The sequence below is a fragment of the Meleagris gallopavo genome, chromosome 1, assembly GCF_000146605.3.
Source record: "Meleagris gallopavo isolate NT-WF06-2002-E0010 breed Aviagen turkey brand Nicholas breeding stock chromosome 1, Turkey_5.1, whole genome shotgun sequence".
Taxonomy (NCBI): domain Eukaryota; kingdom Metazoa; phylum Chordata; class Aves; order Galliformes; family Phasianidae; genus Meleagris; species Meleagris gallopavo.
Window position 1 is genome coordinate 40123616 of NC_015011.2, and position 18862 is coordinate 40142477.

Genomic DNA, 18862 nt, shown 5'->3' on the forward strand with positions numbered 1-18862 from the left:
TTACTTAAAAGTGCTCTTACCTGTGTAATTAGCAGACTGATACTAATTCCATTTAAGATCAAAACATTATTTTCAAACCATGTATCTAAATATTCTTCACAACCCTAAAAAAGTACAGATGAATATATTTAAAGAAAAATCATTTTGACTATTTAATACACATTGCATATTTATAGCATGTTGTTAGAATATATGGAATACAACTTTCTGCATTCCAAGATGGGATATTTACTTACCAGAAATCAAATAGTGATGTGTACTGCACATCTAATGATCTACATCAAGCAGATTGTAAATCTGATATTTTTGTATGGAAATGTACCATAGTCTGTAACTTAATCAAAACGATACTGCCGTTTCTGTAACTGAGAGATCACTTTACCAGTAAAGGAAAGAATATTTTCAAGTTTTCAGCGATTCTCACATTTGCAACCTGATGTATATTTTTCAGATTACCGACTATGATTATTATATTGCTGATTTTAAGAATATGTTAATTATTATAAAGCTTAAAATAGCTATAAACATAATAAAACATATAAATAAATGCTTTCTATACATTGAAGTGATGATTTGATGACAAGGAACAGATTAAAATTCCAATCTGAAAAAAGGAAGAGAATACCAGATGTCATTTGACAACATCCTTTTATTTTCAGTCTTGAATTGCCTACTGAATTATTATTATTTGCATTAGGCAGTCCTCTTAACACAGGATAATTTTTGAAGAAAATATTATGTATCTTTTTGCTTCAGATATATTTTATCAGGTGACGAGTTGGTCTCTTTGTATTAAGATATGGAGATATTAACATGAACTGCCCTTGAGGAACACATCTCACATTCCAGTATCTTGCTCTTATTCTGTGCTGAGGATACTTTGGAAATGAATAACTTAAACAGGTGAAGTAATTGCTGTCATTCTATAAATAAGGAATAGTAATTACAAGCAGTACAATACTTTTCATATACTGACACTTCCCATTATCATTATTGATTTTCACAGCATAGATTATTGAATGCCAAGATGCTTACTACATCATAAATCATGATTAAATATCCACGTGATGTTGATTGTCTGATATTTGCACTCTTGTTTTCAAGTATCTGCCTACATGACTGACATCTAAAGAGTAAAAAAAAAACAAGGCTTCGGGGTGACAAGTGACAAACTAATGATTATTATTAATATTTTCATATTTGCAAGGCAAGTCTTGATGAAAAACATGCTTTGAATATTTTTTCCAAAGTCAATTTAGTAGCAAAATTTATACCCTGCAAGGTACTTTTAAAATTTCTTACCATAGTATATGTTGAATTCCTTGGGATATCACAAAACCATTTCTTCAGGTTAGATTTTGTGCATGAACATGGGATCTGAGCATGGTTTTCCTTGTTTTTATTCTTTTCCCACTGTGTGACATTGTATCTTCCACAGCATTCCATCTAAAATAAAAGTGCTATAACTTGTAACTCCAACACTTAAAAAGTCTGTCTTGCAGAGGAATTTTACTTCAATCAACTGCAATTTATGACACTAATGACTAATTCAGTACAAAAATTGTGTGTAAGCAGTTAGCAAGGATGTGCTCAACATGAATTTCAACAAAGGAAAACATTATGAATGCTTTCTCTAATGAATGTAGTAAAAGCAGACATATTTTATAAAACGTATTAAAAAAAAAATACACAAACATTGCTTTGTTCCAACCTAGGAACTTAAAAAACACAGATTTTGAAATTTTTTTTTTCCTTTGCCGATTCTAGAATCATATCTGCAAAACTTCTTTTTCTTAACAAGAGATCTTTAGAACATCTCCCTGTTTCAACCTGTGATTTCATGGAATTGATCTTGACATTTAGGAAATTCCAGAAATTTTTCATTCTGAATTATGATGAAATTTCAAAAATGTCTATGCTTTCACTGTTGATTTTGTTTGTTTGTTGTGGAATTGTCATATTTTGTCTTCGAGACTGCTAAACAAAAATATCTAGTGTTAGTGTTTTGAATGGTTAGCGCAGAATATGTTATTCATGGTTCGGCCAGAAACTTTGGTAACAACTTCCAAAATAAATGATCTCATATATACGTTCTTTAAAGGACTTTTCCAAAAAGGAAACAAATTACATATTTGCAGACCACAAAAATGATTAACAATTAAATTAATTTGAGACTTTAAGCATTATTTCTGAGAAAGGCTTGCTGCAGTATTTATTCAAATGCCTTCACAGTAGGAGCTCTGATTTGACCTGATATCCTTGCTACTTGCCAATTGTACATGTTAGCATTCAGACATATGCAGACCAAGTGTCTTGTGATATCACACACTGTTGAATACATTAGGGAACACATATTTTCTCCAGCTGCAATAAACTTCTGTAACAGGAACAGCATCCATTCCTAAACACATAGACAAGTGTGCCAAACAGCTAATCTCAACCATGCCCGTGTAAATTAAGTAATCTGCACACACACACACACTCACCCCAACAGATATTAGTAGCAAATCCTAAAAACTCCATTTATTAAAGGAGTTATTTTGTACTTAATTAAGTTCTGATTTGTGTTTTCCTTACATTCTGCTGCACAGCATTCAGAATATTCCACACAGGTTCCTTCTCAGCCAGACTCTTATTCCCATAATCAGAAATAACTTCATCAATTCTGTTGTTCCACTGATGGTAGACCTGTCAATAAATAAATGTTTAGAGCATTTGGTAAGTGCTTATATAGATAACAGTGTGAATGCATTGTATAATCCTTGACCTTTTATTGATATTCAGATTTTTACAAGGGTCACTTGCAAGCAATCAGTTTGCTAAATATGATCTGAACCATGTCATAGCTATTGGACTCGTAGTAAAGCTGAAAGCAGAAGGAAAAGATAAAAGAGGAGATTAAAGCACAAATGTAGCGTAGGCAGACAGAAGTTGCTTAGCCCAGATGTTGTCAGATGAGCCAAAGAACATAGTTTAGATGCACCTTAGCTGTCCTGAAATAAAAATCCTACCTGTTATTCTTGTTAGTAAGCACAGCACCTTACAATAATAATAATAAACAAACAAAAAACAAAACAACAAATGTGATGCAAATATGCATAAATGCCACACTCTTTGGTTAGGATATGTATGGCTTTGGGCTAGAGTTGTTAGCAGCTCATGTTGAACCTAGATCAGAGATCTTTATAGAACTTCTTAAAATATACCTTCAACAGCATTTGAAACAGACTACCTGATCACAGAGTGTTACAGAGAATACATGCATATGAGAACTCCTAGCCCACTGAAAGTTTTGATTAAAAAACAAAGCAAAATAAAACAACAAAAAAGCCTTCTTCAACTTAATTCAGTTGCTATTGCTGTTTGAATAACGAAGTTCAAAAGCTTGCACAGTGAATGACAAATTACTACAATTTAATATATTTCAGCAGTACTTTAATTAAGGTTGAGACCAAGTGAAATTACAAGTGAAATTTAACTGCAGTCTTTCAACCATTTTTTCAGAACAAATAATCAACTCTAGAATGCATCATTCAGTTCAAATCTTGCAGTATATAGAACCACAATATAAAACAGGGAGTACTCTATCATTACAAATTAACTTTTTTAAAATAAATCTTGATGATACAAATTGACTTTGATGGAGTAAAACTAATTTATTTGTGCTGTGCTGAACAGCAGCAGGCTTTGAAGAACCTTATAATGTTTATGAGGCAAGTGTCATGGGAGTTTTCTCAAACAACAGATTTTGGAATTGCAGAACAGGGAAGAAGCAGAATCTTTATGTATTTGGTACAGAGTGCCTTCTGCACAGTACTTCAAGGGGTGCTAAAGCTATTGGAATTGCTATTTGTAGAGAAATAAACGTTGGACAGTTATTACATAAAGTTTTAAGGCACTACAATTACTAGTGATAACAACTATGTTTGTATTTATCATAGAATCTTGTTTTTAAAAGCAAGGATATTCCATACAATTGATCTCTACGTGGATCTAAAATACAGGCTCAAATAATAAAACTAGTAATTCATTAGTATACATTAAATGCCAAGATACAAATGACTCCTAGCAACGGCACAGTAGACTGCCATTATTACCCACAAGAAAAGACTGTCATCTAATGTTTTCTCCTATGTCTTCTGAAGTCCAGGAAAAGGGGACTTTTCAGGTCATCTTTCAAAATAAAAAAAAATATATAATAAAAATAAGCTGTCCCTGTGTCGCTGTTGATTCGCCTGAACAGAATGTTTTGCTGAAATACAGAAGATAAATTGGAAATTTCTCTTAACAATCATTTAACCATACTGAAGTCTTTAAATTCAAATCCTCTGTTGTGCCTGGTCAACATATAGAATACTGAAGTCCAAACAAATAGTGATACATCTGCAGTGAGAACTATTAGATTTTTTTTTTAATTGACTACAAGAAAGTATTTTGTAATTAATAGCAGTCCTATGTAATAATTTATTTACTTACCACTTCTTTCTTCAAAAATATCAGTGCTGATATGGCAATCTGGGTGAAAAACACTAGGACTTGAAAACACACATACTGAAAAAAAATTTACAGATTATTGATTAACAATATTGGATAAGCAAGTGTCTTAGTTTCAGCTGGGACAGATTGTTTTCTTCACCACTTGATATGATGCTGTGTTTTAGTTCTAATAGAAAAAAATGTTGATAACACATTTGTATGTGTTTATAGCTGATGCTTATAGTTGATGCTAAGCAGTGTTGTACAGAGGCAAGGCTATTCTCAGTGAAAGGCCCAAGGAGCTGGGAGGGAACAGAATTAGGACAGCTGACTTGAACTAGCCAAAGGGATATTCTGCACCATATGACATCATGCAGAAGGAGTTTTGAAGGGAGTGTGAGTTCATCTCACTCTCTTATGCTGCTCGCTCATAGTCGCTTTTAACATTAGATAAGCTTTTAACATTAGATCAGGCTTCAAGCAATGCACGACTCATAGTTCAGGGCAGTGTGAAAGCCACAACCTTCAGGGAAGTGACCACAAGCAGCTGTGCTCCATTGAAGAAAACTCCTGTGTCGTTATTTCCTCTTTCAGTTCTTACTGTGAGACCTGGAAGTCTCACACTTAGGTAAGAACTCCTTTGACTAGAAGATGCAGAAAGAAGAAAACAAAGCTAGTTCATGAATTTTGTTCATTTGCACTGAGACAAAATTTTCATGCCTAATTTTCATACAACTTCATGAAAGCTAGAAATGAGACATTTCTTTATCATCATCTAATAAGCCGTCAAGCAAACACTAAATATAAATAAGGTAATAGCCAGAAAGAAGTAGAAAGAAGATTTCTGGACTCCTCACATCTCTCTGCCTCCTGATACATTTATACAGAAGACTTCAGTTTTGTTCAGATTTCACTAAAATTAGGACTTTATCTAACAAGATCTTTCTATTAGCCTGCTATTTAAATACAACATCAAGATAGGATCACTCTGGTTTCACTCACATTTTCAAATGGGTTAATAACGTCTGGAGTCTGATTTACACTTACTGTAACTAGTAGGCATCTGATTTTCTTAACATTTCCAAGGAATCCCACGACTGATGTAAAAATAATAAGAGATCCAACTCCAAGTAACATAAAAGAAACACGTACCACCAGTTGGTTCTCACCTGAAGAAACTGCATATACATTGTGTTACTTCTTTTTACTCAAGACTTCCACTTGCAAAGCATAATCAAGGAAAAAAATAGATCAAAAACAAATCAAACCAACAAACCACTAAACCCTTTCAATGCCATTATTGAAAAGGTGGAAACAGAAGAATGATGAAAGGACATTCTCACTGCAATTAGACATGGAAGCCAGAAGATGTGTTTCATAAATTCAGATGATGGCAACATATGAGACATGAGCAGAACATACTCAGCTAAACAATGTGAACAACTGTTTGTTCACCAAAAGTTAGTAATGCATGTGCAAATCCTGTGTGGATATGAATAGAGTTCTTCCAGGTGTAAATTCAGTGCAGTCCTCCCTCCTTCTAACTGGCAACTGTCCTCTTTCCCTTTTAATCATTTTTGCCCAGATATAGAATCTAGCAGGGGGTTATCATTATTTCCATCTCAAGTGCTCTATCTCAGAAGTCCCTTACTGGATGGGTGAACTGGTGCTCCTCAGCAGAGCTGAGAAAAACTATTCCTTAAGAGCATGGCTGTTGTCATGCAACTAAAACAAAGCACAAGTGCCAGCTGGCATTTATTCTGCCCAAATACCCAGTTATATTATCTATAATCTTGCCAAATGTGGTCCAAATGTGTTCTGATAAATTATTTTTTAAAATATCGACAGATCTGCTTTATATTTCAATAATTCTTCTACAGGGCATACACAAGTTAAATAAATAAATTGTATAAATTGTAATCATAAATAAATTTTACATATATACTGATATGTGCTGTATTTTATCCTTTTTGAAAATCATACTGATGGAAAACATACCCAAAAGAAAAACAACCTATGCATTTCAATTCGACACTGCCACCTTGTGAAAAAGAAAAAGTAGCTGTGTTTGTTCATTTACCTTACAAACATTTCAATCAAACAAGTGAAAATCTATTTATACTCACATAATACACCAAATAAATTACTTCTGTCAAATAAAAGCCACAAACCAAACGTCAAAATCATAATACCCAGTGCCTGGAAAAGAAAACAAGGATTATTGTTTTCACTTAAATTATTTTTAGTAATTAATTTTAAGTTGATAAACAGGAAAGAAGAAGAAAACACTTTTTTTTTTACCAAGAAAATTCCATTGAAGACAGTTAAGGTTATTTTCCACGTTACTAATTTATCTCTTAATTTCATTCTTCTGTTTTCTGTTTTGAATTGTAGCTGAAAATATAATAATATATTCAGTCCATATGAAACAGATATAACTAAACCTATCGATATTTAGGTGATTTATTTCTTTCAGATCAAATTTAGACAGTTATCTGATGTTGAACAAAAGCTGGAAGCAACAGCAGATGCATCAACAAGGTGCATGATTTCAATTGCCTCTAACATATTTTACACATTTATATATATATACACACACACATATATATACTTTAACATTTTTTTCTCTTAACTGCTGAAGACATTTGGAGGTAGCATATATGTAGGAATACTTAGACTGAAGAGATGGCAAGAATTACATAGTCTGTCATACCTTTTTCCCTAAACTGCAAAGAACATTTCATTTACAAATTCTTAATGATGCTAGCTGAAAGGAAGGAGAATCATAACAAAAATACAAGCTCCCTCCATCTACACAACTTAAATCAAGTGGGTTCGTTTTTGAAATGGTACATGCAGATTAGTGATTTCAGTGAGATCCAGCACCCAGCTCTAAGAAAACCATGAGAGCTGTCAAATGGTGTTAACAACTCTCATGTACTGAAACCAGAGTATGCTTTTCACTTTTGAAGTTAATCTCCCAATCATCCCCACTTAGTTCTTATCTTTGTGAGCTTTTTTGTTGTTGTAGATTGTAATGGGATGTGAAGAGCTTATCTCATTTCAAAGTAAACCAAACCAAGAGATGCACTCTGTCAACGATAGTATATGGGCTCTCAGTGGAAGGACAAGCCCAGATGCTAAGCAAATCAACTACCCTTGAACAGATGTGGTGTGCATTAGGACCTGAGAACCAACTGTATCACTCTACCAATTAAATTAGTATGTTATAGCACTTGCAAACATAGACAAAACCTTAATGAGTAACATTAGCATTGATGCTTTGAGCATGCTTTAGCTTATTTCAGCAGGTAAGTCTCTTAGCATTGTAAAGTATCTGAAGCAGGGCTTTGCTTTTATGTATCAGCATTACTATTATCATTATTAGATACCCTACGGGTCTATCAAGATTTTTGCATTGAGAGAAACTCATATGTTTGCCCCCCCACTGGTTCCCTTTCACCTGTCTTGTATCTTCTGTAAACATACTCCAGCATTCCGGTCTGCCTGGATTGGCGATATAAGCTGGATAGAGTCCAAGAGCAGGGTTAGAAGATGGTGGCTTCTGCAAGAGCAGCCTATTGCAATTGTCCCATACCTTTCTCTTGTAAGGCAGACAAGCACACAAACGTGTACAGACTCATGCACATAGCCAGCATGTGCATACTCCTCAGAAAGTATTTTTAAATCCAAAGGGATGTTTTTAAAAGGAATTGTGTGTGGTTCTCATCTTTTATCAGAATTACTACAGATTCATCCTCCACTATTTGTAAAATAGAAGAAAATGATGAAGATGAAGCATTTATGATCAAAATCTATCTTGCATTAATAAGAACTTATTTTACATACAAAATGCACATTACATATGTATCAAATTTACTGATGAAAAGATTCAGCAAACACCAGTTTTTTACTTTTTATATTCCTGTTATCTGAATTATAAAAATATAATTGCTGAATTGCAGAATGAAGAAAGCTAAATCCTTCTCTAACTAGCTCTGAAATGGACTTGGCTCTATAATGCATCATGTAAACTTCAAAACTCTTACCAGATAGATTAGATAAATGCTTTTGCGCTTTCCCAGGAGAAGATCCACTGCTTTTAAGAGCAATTGAATTTCATTAGAATTTTCAAAGCTGGAATGTATTAAACCATTAATTTTATGTATTGTTTTCATTTAAAAGAGCAAAAAAAGCCTTAAATGGTTGCAAATTTCACTTGAACTCTGGCATCAAAAATGGTTCTGTTGTAATCATAGTAAGTAGACCCTTAAGATCATCTAGTCTACCCCTCTACTATAGGCAGGGACACCTATAGAACAGGTTACTCTAATAATTACATAGTTGCAATGCTCTATTTTGAAGCATTTTAACAGTGATTCAATTTCTCTTTAGTCACTTATCTAGAAAATATTGCCTTTAAAAAACAATATTCATTTTACATTTAACAGCTACAAGAAAATCTTTAGCAACTCTGAATATTTCTGTCTTACCTGAGAGAATACAATCTTATAATGATATTTCTTCCTTATGTGCATCTTAACCACATGTTTACACCTCCGTTGACCACCCCTTACTTCCTGGTTACAGAAGGCAGGCGGACAGATACTTCTTTTTTCCTGGCAAAGCTGTTTGCTGAATGCAGGACACAGTGTCTTGTGATTCCATCACCATGACAACAGTTTATTTTGCATTAAAAAATGTGTACCAAAGCCTGAATTCAGTTCAGTGATTGAACATATTTTCTTAATACAACCATACTGACACATTTACTGGTTGCATGACCCTGCAAAAAGTTAGACTGTGGATTTCAAATGGACACGTTTTCATACTATTAAGATTTGAGTGTCTTAGTGATTGCTAACATCTGCAAGAAAATGCAAAGCAGCTGCCCTTGAGTCCAATACCTCAAGCTTAACCAGCATATGTCTTACAGTCTAGTTTAAAGATGCTGGGAGACAAAAACAAACAAACAAACAAAGAAAACAACAACAACAACAAAAAACACCCCTCTGTGCCTCCTGTGAATGGCAGACCCTCCTCAGTACCCACAACATTTTCCATGCAAATCCTGCCTGTCTCTGCCTGCCAGCTCTCGCTGACAGGCTACAGGCATTCCTTCACTCCTTGTCACGCTTTCAAGGACAACCTCACATTAAACCTATACCACTTGCACTCTCTCTGTCTCCCTAATTACTTCTGCCTAACTGAATGACGTGGACTCCTTCCAAATTAGGACAGGCTAAATTCCAGTCCTTTCCAATGAGCACCACCCCCCAGGCCCGGGCGCGAATCGCCAACTCCCGGCGCGGGGCGCGCCTTCCAGCCCGCCGCCTGAGCGTCCCGTTGCCATGGTGACACGCTCGGCGCGGTGGAGGCTCGCCTTTCCTTCCCGGGGACTGCCCGACAGCGGTTAGCGATTGGGGGGTTTCAAGGCGGAGGGGCTGTCCGTTCTTCTCTGCGGCCAGCAGCAGAGGTGAGTAGCTCCTTGGAGCTTGGAGCAACTACCCGGAGGGGGCGGGCTGCAGCTCCCAGCACGCAGAGTGCAGCCGCAGGGAATTGCCCTTCCGCAGTGCCCTCTGGAAGGAGTGGTTTTTATCAACATATCTCATGCCTTGCGCCGAGAGGAGAGCCGGGAGGGAATGAGGGTGCTCTCTCCCTGCGAATGAGCGGTTGTGAGCTGCTTCCCTGTCCCCGGGTTGGGTGAGGAGAGGGATAAACATTTTTCTTACCTGTTGCTTGCTTCTTCTGTGGTCTGAAGTGCTTAGAGCAAACTTCTGCTGCTTCTCCTGAAATTTAAAGCCAGCTATTCAGTATTTATATATTTAGCTCGCATTAAATGAGCACACTCTTTATTTTGGCTGATGTGGTAGTGATAAGTAATATTTTCTTTGCTTAGCTTTGAAAGCAGACACAACTCTACGGAAAGTAGAATGTCAGAAGATATTGAAGGAATTGAAAAAGAAATAGAAAGTGAATTAAGTAGAATCAGTGTTTCTTCCTTTGAAGCAGATGAACCTGACACAGTGGTACCAGAGGAATCTGTGAGCGACACCGAGTCAGTAAGTGTTCACATGGCTTATACTGCTTTTACTTGTGATTAAAAGTTGTACGGGATCTGTAGGATATTCAAGTAGATCATCTAATATCCATAGTATATGGTCATACGAGACCATTAATCGTATAAATTTGACACAAATGGTGGTTGACCAAGGCATCAATGGTGATTGTTTATGCGCTCACATGTTAAAAAGCCAGCCGTTTTACAACAATTTACACATCTACAGAAGTCCATTATCCCTAATCTTTGAGAAGATGATATTTTGAGTAGGAAATGTCTGTATGGGAGAGAAAGTTGAAACATCAGATGTACATACATACCTTAAATGTTTATTGCACTAAAATTAAGATTAATTTTGCTTCTGAAGGAGTTGTGACATCCTTATGGAAAAGATTCCGTGCATTGTATGTTTTAGTTTTTAATATTTTTTATTTTATTTTTTAATTTTTGTTTCAACTTTTAATTTCTTTATCTGTGACAGTTACAAAGGAAATATTAATTGAAACATATTTCTGAAGTTTTCAGAAAATAAGCTACTAAAATGTGTTCTAATTAGAATTTAATTAAAGTGTAAGAATGGTAATAATTAATTGTTCAGTGGATGATAAGACAATGGGAACCTTGAGAATTCCCAGCACTAAAACTGTGAATAATTTTGGTAGAAAGTGCTGCTAAGTTTTCATTGAAGTTTTGTAGATTAATCCTAATTGAATCAGTATTCTTGCATATTAAGTATTTACCTTTTGCTGTAACAGTGAGATGAAAATGAAGAATTTACATGAACTGTCTTATTTTTCTAGATTTCAGATGATCTCCCAGATTCAGTTCTCTCCTATTTAAATTTCATAAAGAGCAGAAATCAAGATGCTGAGAAGGTTATACTGCAAGACTTGGAAGATGAAGAAACTACAAGTAAGCAGGGATCACAGCATATTTATGCAACTCATATTGTCACTAACAATCATCAATAAAACAATGAAAACTTTTAAGTACAGCAAGCTGTAAAACCTATTGTATCAGCTTCTGAAAGCAAACTGAGTCTCTAAGAATAAAATTATGTAATGCTGTATTCTCAGATTAAGTTTTGTGTTTGAATTGATTTTTTTTTCCCTAAAAGTTCATCTCATGCTAGACTACAGAACAACACAAGTTACTGAATCATTTTCTGAAACAGAACCTAGGACAGATTCTTCATGAGAATATGATATGAGATGAGGTCACTACCAGCTAAGAGTGCAGATACAATTGATACCCATAGGATGTTTAAAGTCTGCAGAATTATCAAACCAGCATTAAATTGGGAGCAGCCTTTCTGTGCCAGATGTGTGTCTGAAGCCAGGCTCAGTTCTGGAATTCTCTGTTCCATTTCAGTTGTTCACGGAACTGTGGTCTTCACATACATTTGATGTAGTTGTTTGGGAACAAAAAGTTCAATATTGTCTTTACATTTTGATATATGGGGGAGGTTACTTTACATCTTCCTATTTATAATAAGCAGTCTTTTGTTGTTGTTGTTATTTCTGTAGTTCTATGTCAGTTTTTGACCTGTTTGTCACAAGTTCTACTAAGTGTTTCTATGCCACGCATTTGATTATTTTATACTGTTTCTTTCACAAATGCAGTTTGCTCTCACTGGGCTCTTATAGCATCATTGTGTGTGTTTGTTTCGGTTGTTTTTTTGTTGTTTTTTTTTTTTTTAATTTTTGAAGAAAAGAATTAAAAGGAAAAAAATGCTTTTTGAAATATAAAGAAGTATAGTAGTTAGGTAGTATAGAGCAGAACTGGGTACTGCTAGTGGATTTTCTTTCTGTGTACTAAATTATATATTTTTTCTTCTTCAGGTAATATTCATGAAGTAATTCCTTGCTATGCGTCAGAAAACTTGGCAGAATTGGCTTCTGAGTATAATGAAGATCCAGAACAATTTAAAAAAAGGGTATTTACTATTTAAATGATGTATATAGTGAACAAAATTCTATTCAGTATAGTAAATAATTTACACTTGTTTAGATAGCTTCCTAATGAGACATATAGATATATTCAGTTTTATTTGTGTTAGTCTATCCATATTGTTATCCATATGGATCCATAAGTTGCTTTTGTTGATGCTGTTCTTTGGAAATGGGACTCAACTGCAGTGCACCACATTTATAAGTTAAAATTTGGATTCAGTTCTCTTTATCAGTCCTTGAGATGTTTAGCACAGCAATTAACAAAAACAAAACTGAATAATCATTTCTTCTTTATTCCAAGAATAATATCTCAATAGTATTTTAACACTTCTGACACTTCAGTCTTACTCTTTTTGTGATGATTAGAAGGATGTTAATGCCTCAAGGACAAATCAAGAGTTATGAACCTCGGTTCTTTTATATTTTAATGAGATTTGAGAGAATACTTCGCTGAAAATTTTATAAAAACACAAACCTGTATTGAATTTAATCACTTTTTGTCATCTGTTTTTTATTAGTGAGCACTTTTGCAAACATGAATTTTTATTCTCTGAAGGCCATTGTTTAAAATAGCAAAATTACTTTCTGTGTGAATTTAGAACTTAATCTGTATCCAAAGCATGTGAGGAACATGTAGTAAATAAGCAGGAATAGATTAATTCTTGACACTGAAAAAATGAATGAAATACAGCAAATCTTGGTGTCCATAGCACTGTTTTCAAATAGACTTTTTAAAAATGTACAAGCGACTCATTCTTTGACTATCTCCATAACAGTTTGGATGCATAATTGTCGTGCTTCCATAGAAAGTAGAACAAAAACAACCCCCAATAAAAAGTTTATTTTTCCATGTTAAAAATGCAATATACACTGAAGTAAATAAATAACACAGAAGTACTGTTTTTTTAAGGAGAATTATGGTAATATTTCTTGCTCTAGAAAATATCTTTTGACTGATCCATTTGCATTATTCATGTTCTAAGGATAGCAGTCAGCAGTGAGTTTCATTGTAAGATGAAAAACATTATGCTTGTTCTAGGAGATTTGTATAATGTTTGCTTTTAATTTTGTTTCTTGTTTCTTGATGTCAATCTAAACTATGTTAGGTACTATTTGAAATTGAAAACAAAGACTTGAAAGTTCCTACAACTCCTAGTTATAATGAGTCCATCAGTGAAGTAGTCACTGATAACCTCTTTCTTACAGGTAAGCAAATGCATTATTCATTTGCTTGTGTTGGTTACTACTTCCTACTTTTCTGTTTTCATAAGAAGCATAATACTCTGTAGTAAAAAAAAAAAAAAATACACATTAACAATCTGCAGTAGCCTTCATGAACTGCTTGGTTTATCTAATTTTGGAATCACAGAATTATAATTGTCTTCAATGACTCGATAGAAATTTATTTCGGAAAATATTACCCTAGAAATACTTAAGTAAACTTTAAAAAAAAAAAAAAGAAAAAAAAAGAAAAACCAACAAAAAAACAGCCCACAAGTGGAAGCCAGACTGGTGTCAGTAAAATTATGCTTATTCTTTAGCCACAACTTGTTTTATTTTTTATACTCACATTGGTTTGGATTGTGTCCATTTGCCCCAGCCTTTGCATGTTTTTGAGTGGAATACATCAGATATAAAAAAAACCCTGCTAATAGCCAGAGAAGGCATTTATCTTGAACACAAAGTGTAATCCTGGCACACAAACTGGTAGAATAGATATTGCTGTGGCAGTACCAGAGGTTGCAATAATAAGTGTTCATAATAATTCATATGGTACAGTATAAATCATTGAAAGAAGGTGCTCTGATTTCGTTGGGGTTATATATTGCTGGCTATATCAGCACAGAATCCTCCAGGTTGTATTTGTTTGTCAATGCATTAAGACCATGTCCTCCAAAGCTTATTATTAAATCAAATAAAAGGTTTGTTTGCTTGATTACAAATTTATAGCTGATGTTGAAATGAACATAAGCCTTACTTACCATGAAGTAGAAGAAAAATGTAGACAAGAATTTGAGCAGTGGGAAAAAAGACAAAGTGAGATTGAAGATGACAAGAGGAAAAAGTGGAAAGCTGAGAGAGAAGCACAGGAAAAACAGAATGAAGAAGACCATGCCAGAAGGGTGCAGCATATGGAGAAATTTGAGGCTGAAAGAATGGAGTTAGAGCTTGTGCACAAGGTGATTAATGATACTTAGATAATGGTTTTGCCACCTAGATTAATTGAATTCAAGATCAAATGTGAAAAAGAGAGTGCTGTCCCAGATTTTATGATCATCCTGCACTCTACCTACCTTTTTGATACTAAACGGACACATAAGACATATTTAAGAACTATCTATTGAGATATCTTTTTTATTGCGTTGATTGACAGTGAATCTATGTTGAATGATAAGTTATTCTTTTGACTTTGCCTGTACAGAATTTTTACAATACTACACCAGTACTGGAAATCAGAGTTGTACTAAATTACTCTCAAACAAGAAGTGGCCACTGTGTGTTAATGGAATGTACTTTGGATCACCCACTCCAAATATACATTTAGATGAAAAATCATAGTTAAAGTAATCTGAACCAAAATCTTTCTGTTCATAAATGCTCATGTTGGGCTTCATCTAGGTGGAAGTTAAAATACTCCCTTTTCTTGTCTGTGTCTGAGAGACTGAGTCAGGATTCACGTACTGAGTTCCATCATGATGGAATATGGCTTCACACTTTGGTTGCATTATTAGAGAATCTAGTCGTGTGTTACCATTGTGTAGAGTCCGTACCAAAGGATAACATTTGGTAATTTTCTGCAAAAGAGAATGAGAAAATTAAATAATTTAATCTTCAGATCATAGTATTTGTGAGGCCAAGATATTTTCTTATTTAGCCTAAATATTTCTGTAGTAGGAGACATGTTAATACTTCATATTCAGATAACTGATTTGTTAATAGCTGAGCATCTTGGTTGCAGCAAGGTAATTCAAGTCACCAAATTTAAGGACTTAGTAAATGAAAAGACTATTCATCTCTGAAACCCCATGAAGTATCTGAGATAGCTCTGTTTTCAGCAGGCCACTGAATTTGTTTTTCTCTTCTCTGATTTCCTGAATCATTTTTGGATGGAGAATGGCTTTCTTTCTCTAGACAAAATGAATTGTGTCATGTTCCTCTTGGTGATAATTTGTTAACTCTATGACTAGCAGAGGTGAACTCACTTTACAGAGATGAAAGATGTAGACTAATACTCTGTATTAGAGAAGAATTGAGACTTCCGTGTTTCTAAACATGTATGAAAAGCAATGTTTATCTACCTGACTCTAGGGTGAAAGAAGTGCTGGCTTGTTTTTACTGGTTTCTTCATGTACTGCTGCCTATTTAATTTGGCTGATACTGATTTATCTTGCTTACCAGGAGTCAGGTGGTTCTGGATCAGCCTCTGGTTTTTACATAGTTATTCGCTGTTAATTGTCAATCAGATGTAATTTTAGACACAGACTTTCCTTTTTTCTTCCCCTGGCAAACAAGTTCAGTTAAAAACTTTCCTTCAGCTTCACTGAAAAAAATTCCTGTTTGAAAGGATTATCAGAAACATACCAGCACAAAGTTGATGTTTATGCTACTTTCAGAATTTTCATTTATGATATGTTGCTGCTATAATGTACCTCTTCTTTGAATAGTGTTTTCATATGCATAGCTTTCATTTTCAGTAGTACAGAATTGAAATAGTACAGTAGTGCAGAGGAGAGTGGCAGTTGTTTGGACCAAATACTGAGATGGTAATGCTCTGAAGGTACACATCTTTCAGTACTTGACCAAATCTGCTTCAATTTGAATGCCAAATTATTTATTTTGGTACTCACACAGCTGAGTTTCTCATTTGAATGCAGGCATTCATTCACCAAAGTGGGTAATTTCAAAGTCAAGATGGAGGAGTTGAAGGAGAGATCATTTTGTAGAATATGTTTTGTACAATAATCATTTAAGTTGATTTATTGTGCAGAAACAACAAACTGTGATGGAAGATGAGTTACAGAAGGAAAAGAAAGCTTGGAGAGACAAAATGATGCAACACGAGGTAAAGTTGTACAGTGAGTTTTTCTCAAAAGACTATGAGTTTGCTGTCATATTAGAGAATGTATGTTATTGTATAACAGTTAATACACTAATTGCTGTCTATTAATAGTAAACTTGTGCCAACACCTGCCCTATTTTAAAAGTGGCTGTAGTCTATCATAATTGTTATTTTGGCCTAGGAATTAATCATGAAGCTACAGCTGCAAATAGAAGAGGAGAAAAGGGCATTTGAAGAGCAGAAAGCAAAAGAAAATAAACATCTGAGAGAACAACGGAATACAGCAGCTGTGAAAATCCAAGCTAGATTTAGAGCCTATTTAGTCCATAAAGAGTATGCTCCCATCTTAAAACAGAGGAAAGATGAAATAAAAAAGAAAAAGAAAATACAAGAAGAAATTGAGAGAGAAATGAAAGTAAGAGAGGAAAAAATGAAGAGGCGAATGGAAGAAAGAATGCAAAGTAAAAAAGAAGAGAAAAAGAGACAAGAAGAGCTCGAAAGACAGAAGCATTTGGAACAGGTAGGGAGACGTAAGGAATATGAGAAAAAGAAAGCAAGTCTGAGGCTGGAAAGAGAAAAACAACTGCAAATAAGAGAAGAACAGAGAAAATTAGGAGAAAAAATAGCTAAAGCTGTGATAACTGAAAATGGGGAAAATAATAAAGAAAACATAAAAGAGGATAAATTGTCAGAAAATGTGGATGTATTAAAAGATGAGAAAAAGGAAGTAAATAAGCAAGTAGAGGAACAAAAGGAAGAGCAGACTGAAATGATGGGTGAGACAAACAGTGGGATGATTTCAACGGAAAGAAAATTGACACCAACACTGACTGTGCTAATCTCTGAGAAGGAGGACTCTTGTCGAGTGAATAATGAAAACATAGGTATTAATTTGGTAACATATGTAGAAGAAAATTACTCACAAACAAAAGAACTTAATAAAGAATCTTCAGGTATCCACACTTTGAAGGATGAATCTGTTGATTTTGGAGCAAATTGCATGGTAGAAAATAAGTCAAATGATACATGCAGCAGTCAGTCAAATGTCCAATCAAATACAGATGACCAAGATCAATTTTCTCTGTCTGAAACAATAAAGAAAACTGTATTTCTAATGGAGGATGCTAATGAGGAAGTCATAAAGAACTGGGACACAGTTCAAGAAGTATCTAAGTATTCCAATAGATTAATTCTTCCAAATGATATTGAAAAAAAGAGAATGAGTTGGATGAGCACATGTAAATCTTGGTCTAAAATATATGAAGAAAACAAAGAAAGATACCAAATATTAAAAAACGATTAAGGAAAACTCCAGTTAACAAGATGCCTCCATTAAGTACACAGAAGATAATTCATAGTGGTCCTTGGAGTACTCTGCAGCAGGTAACTCAGCAGATTTATAATAAACTGGAAGCTGAACCATCACTATTTTTGGGGGGTTTTCTGGTGTATTTTTCTTTTTTTTTTATTTGTTAGTCTTTTGGGTTTTTCGGGTTTTTTTTGTTTTTGGTTTTTTTTTTAATTTGTTAGTTGTGTTTTTTTTGTTTTTTAAAGCAGAATGCTATTTTGGAAAAGAAGTGCTATTTTGGGGGAGAAAATTATCATTGGGAAGGATATAGATTTCAGTGGGAGTTGTTCCTCTGCACAAATGGTAAATAAGGCCAATGAGGATGATGTTTGAATTCCTGTTGATCATTTTGGAGCAGAGTGATGTATCTTCAGATATAGTATCTTAAAATTATAGAAGGTAGGAGGTCTTAGCTTCTATTTTCAGCTTTCCTTTTGTATATAGCTCTGCATTTAAGCTCCTTCCACATCTGTCTTCTTCAGAATTTTGAGAAAGACTAGTTTCTTCCTGAATCAAGACATACTTGATGGTCAACTTATAAGTGTTGTTTTGCCATAAAGAACACCTTGGTTCCCAGCAGTTAAGGAGTATCACTGTATTTTTTCTCTATGCTCTCATCTTCATATCCACTCTAAAGTGACATACTGGACTACAAAATCCTTCAGTATGAACTGTTTCCATCTGTTCACGTGCACTCATGATAGCATGATGGGAAATAATTGATGCTATTAATATTTTTTTTCCAGTTTTAATCTTCCATTCAAATTCAGTATCATTAGTACATCAATTTTATTTGTTTTAAAGTAAATGTTGAAATCAAACTGTCTTTTTATATTTTTTCCCGTTTAATAGATCAGACATATAATGTGAAAAGATTAACATATTTGTTATTTACATTCTCTAAAGTGTCAATAAAATGTAGTTTTATCTCTATCTAGAGAAAATAACCAGAATATGATGTTCTA

General features: G+C 34.3%; 2 protein-coding genes across 10 annotated transcripts in view; one reads left to right on the plus strand and one right to left on the minus strand.

The window, feature by feature from the left end:
- The window catches only part of TSPAN19 (tetraspanin 19), a 14905-nt gene extending 3014 nt beyond the window's left edge, over positions 1 to 11891 (minus strand). Inside the window, exons 1-13 of one of the 9 annotated variants that reach the window (XM_031553803.1) lie at positions 11790 to 11891; positions 11278 to 11369; positions 10209 to 10265; positions 8970 to 9111; positions 8526 to 8572; positions 7940 to 8001; positions 6778 to 6870; positions 6603 to 6675; positions 5524 to 5654; positions 4477 to 4551; positions 2578 to 2688; positions 1303 to 1446; positions 21 to 104 (exon numbers count right to left, since the gene is read on the minus strand). In XM_031553803.1, the coding sequence (XP_031409663.1) occupies positions 21 to 104; positions 1303 to 1446; positions 2578 to 2688; positions 4477 to 4551; positions 5524 to 5654; positions 6603 to 6675; positions 6778 to 6870; positions 7940 to 7963 (735 nt within the window). In that variant the 5' untranslated portion in view covers positions 7964 to 8001; positions 8526 to 8572; positions 8970 to 9111; ... (1 more) ...; positions 11278 to 11369; positions 11790 to 11891. The other 8 variants (XM_031553800.1, XM_031553802.1, XM_031553805.1 and 5 more) reach the window with 8 other exon arrangements.
- The window catches only part of LRRIQ1 (leucine rich repeats and IQ motif containing 1), a 99117-nt gene continuing 90224 nt past the window's right edge, over positions 9970 to 18862 (plus strand). Inside the window, 9 exon segments of the mRNA XM_010708783.3 lie at positions 9970 to 10179; positions 10376 to 10538; positions 11338 to 11449; positions 12379 to 12473; positions 13596 to 13695; positions 14440 to 14669; positions 16478 to 16552; positions 16731 to 17817; positions 17820 to 17932. Coding sequence (XP_010707085.3) covers positions 10142 to 10179; positions 10376 to 10538; positions 11338 to 11449; positions 12379 to 12473; positions 13596 to 13695; positions 14440 to 14669; positions 16478 to 16552; positions 16731 to 17817; positions 17820 to 17932 — 2013 coding nt within the window. The 5' untranslated portion in view covers positions 9970 to 10141.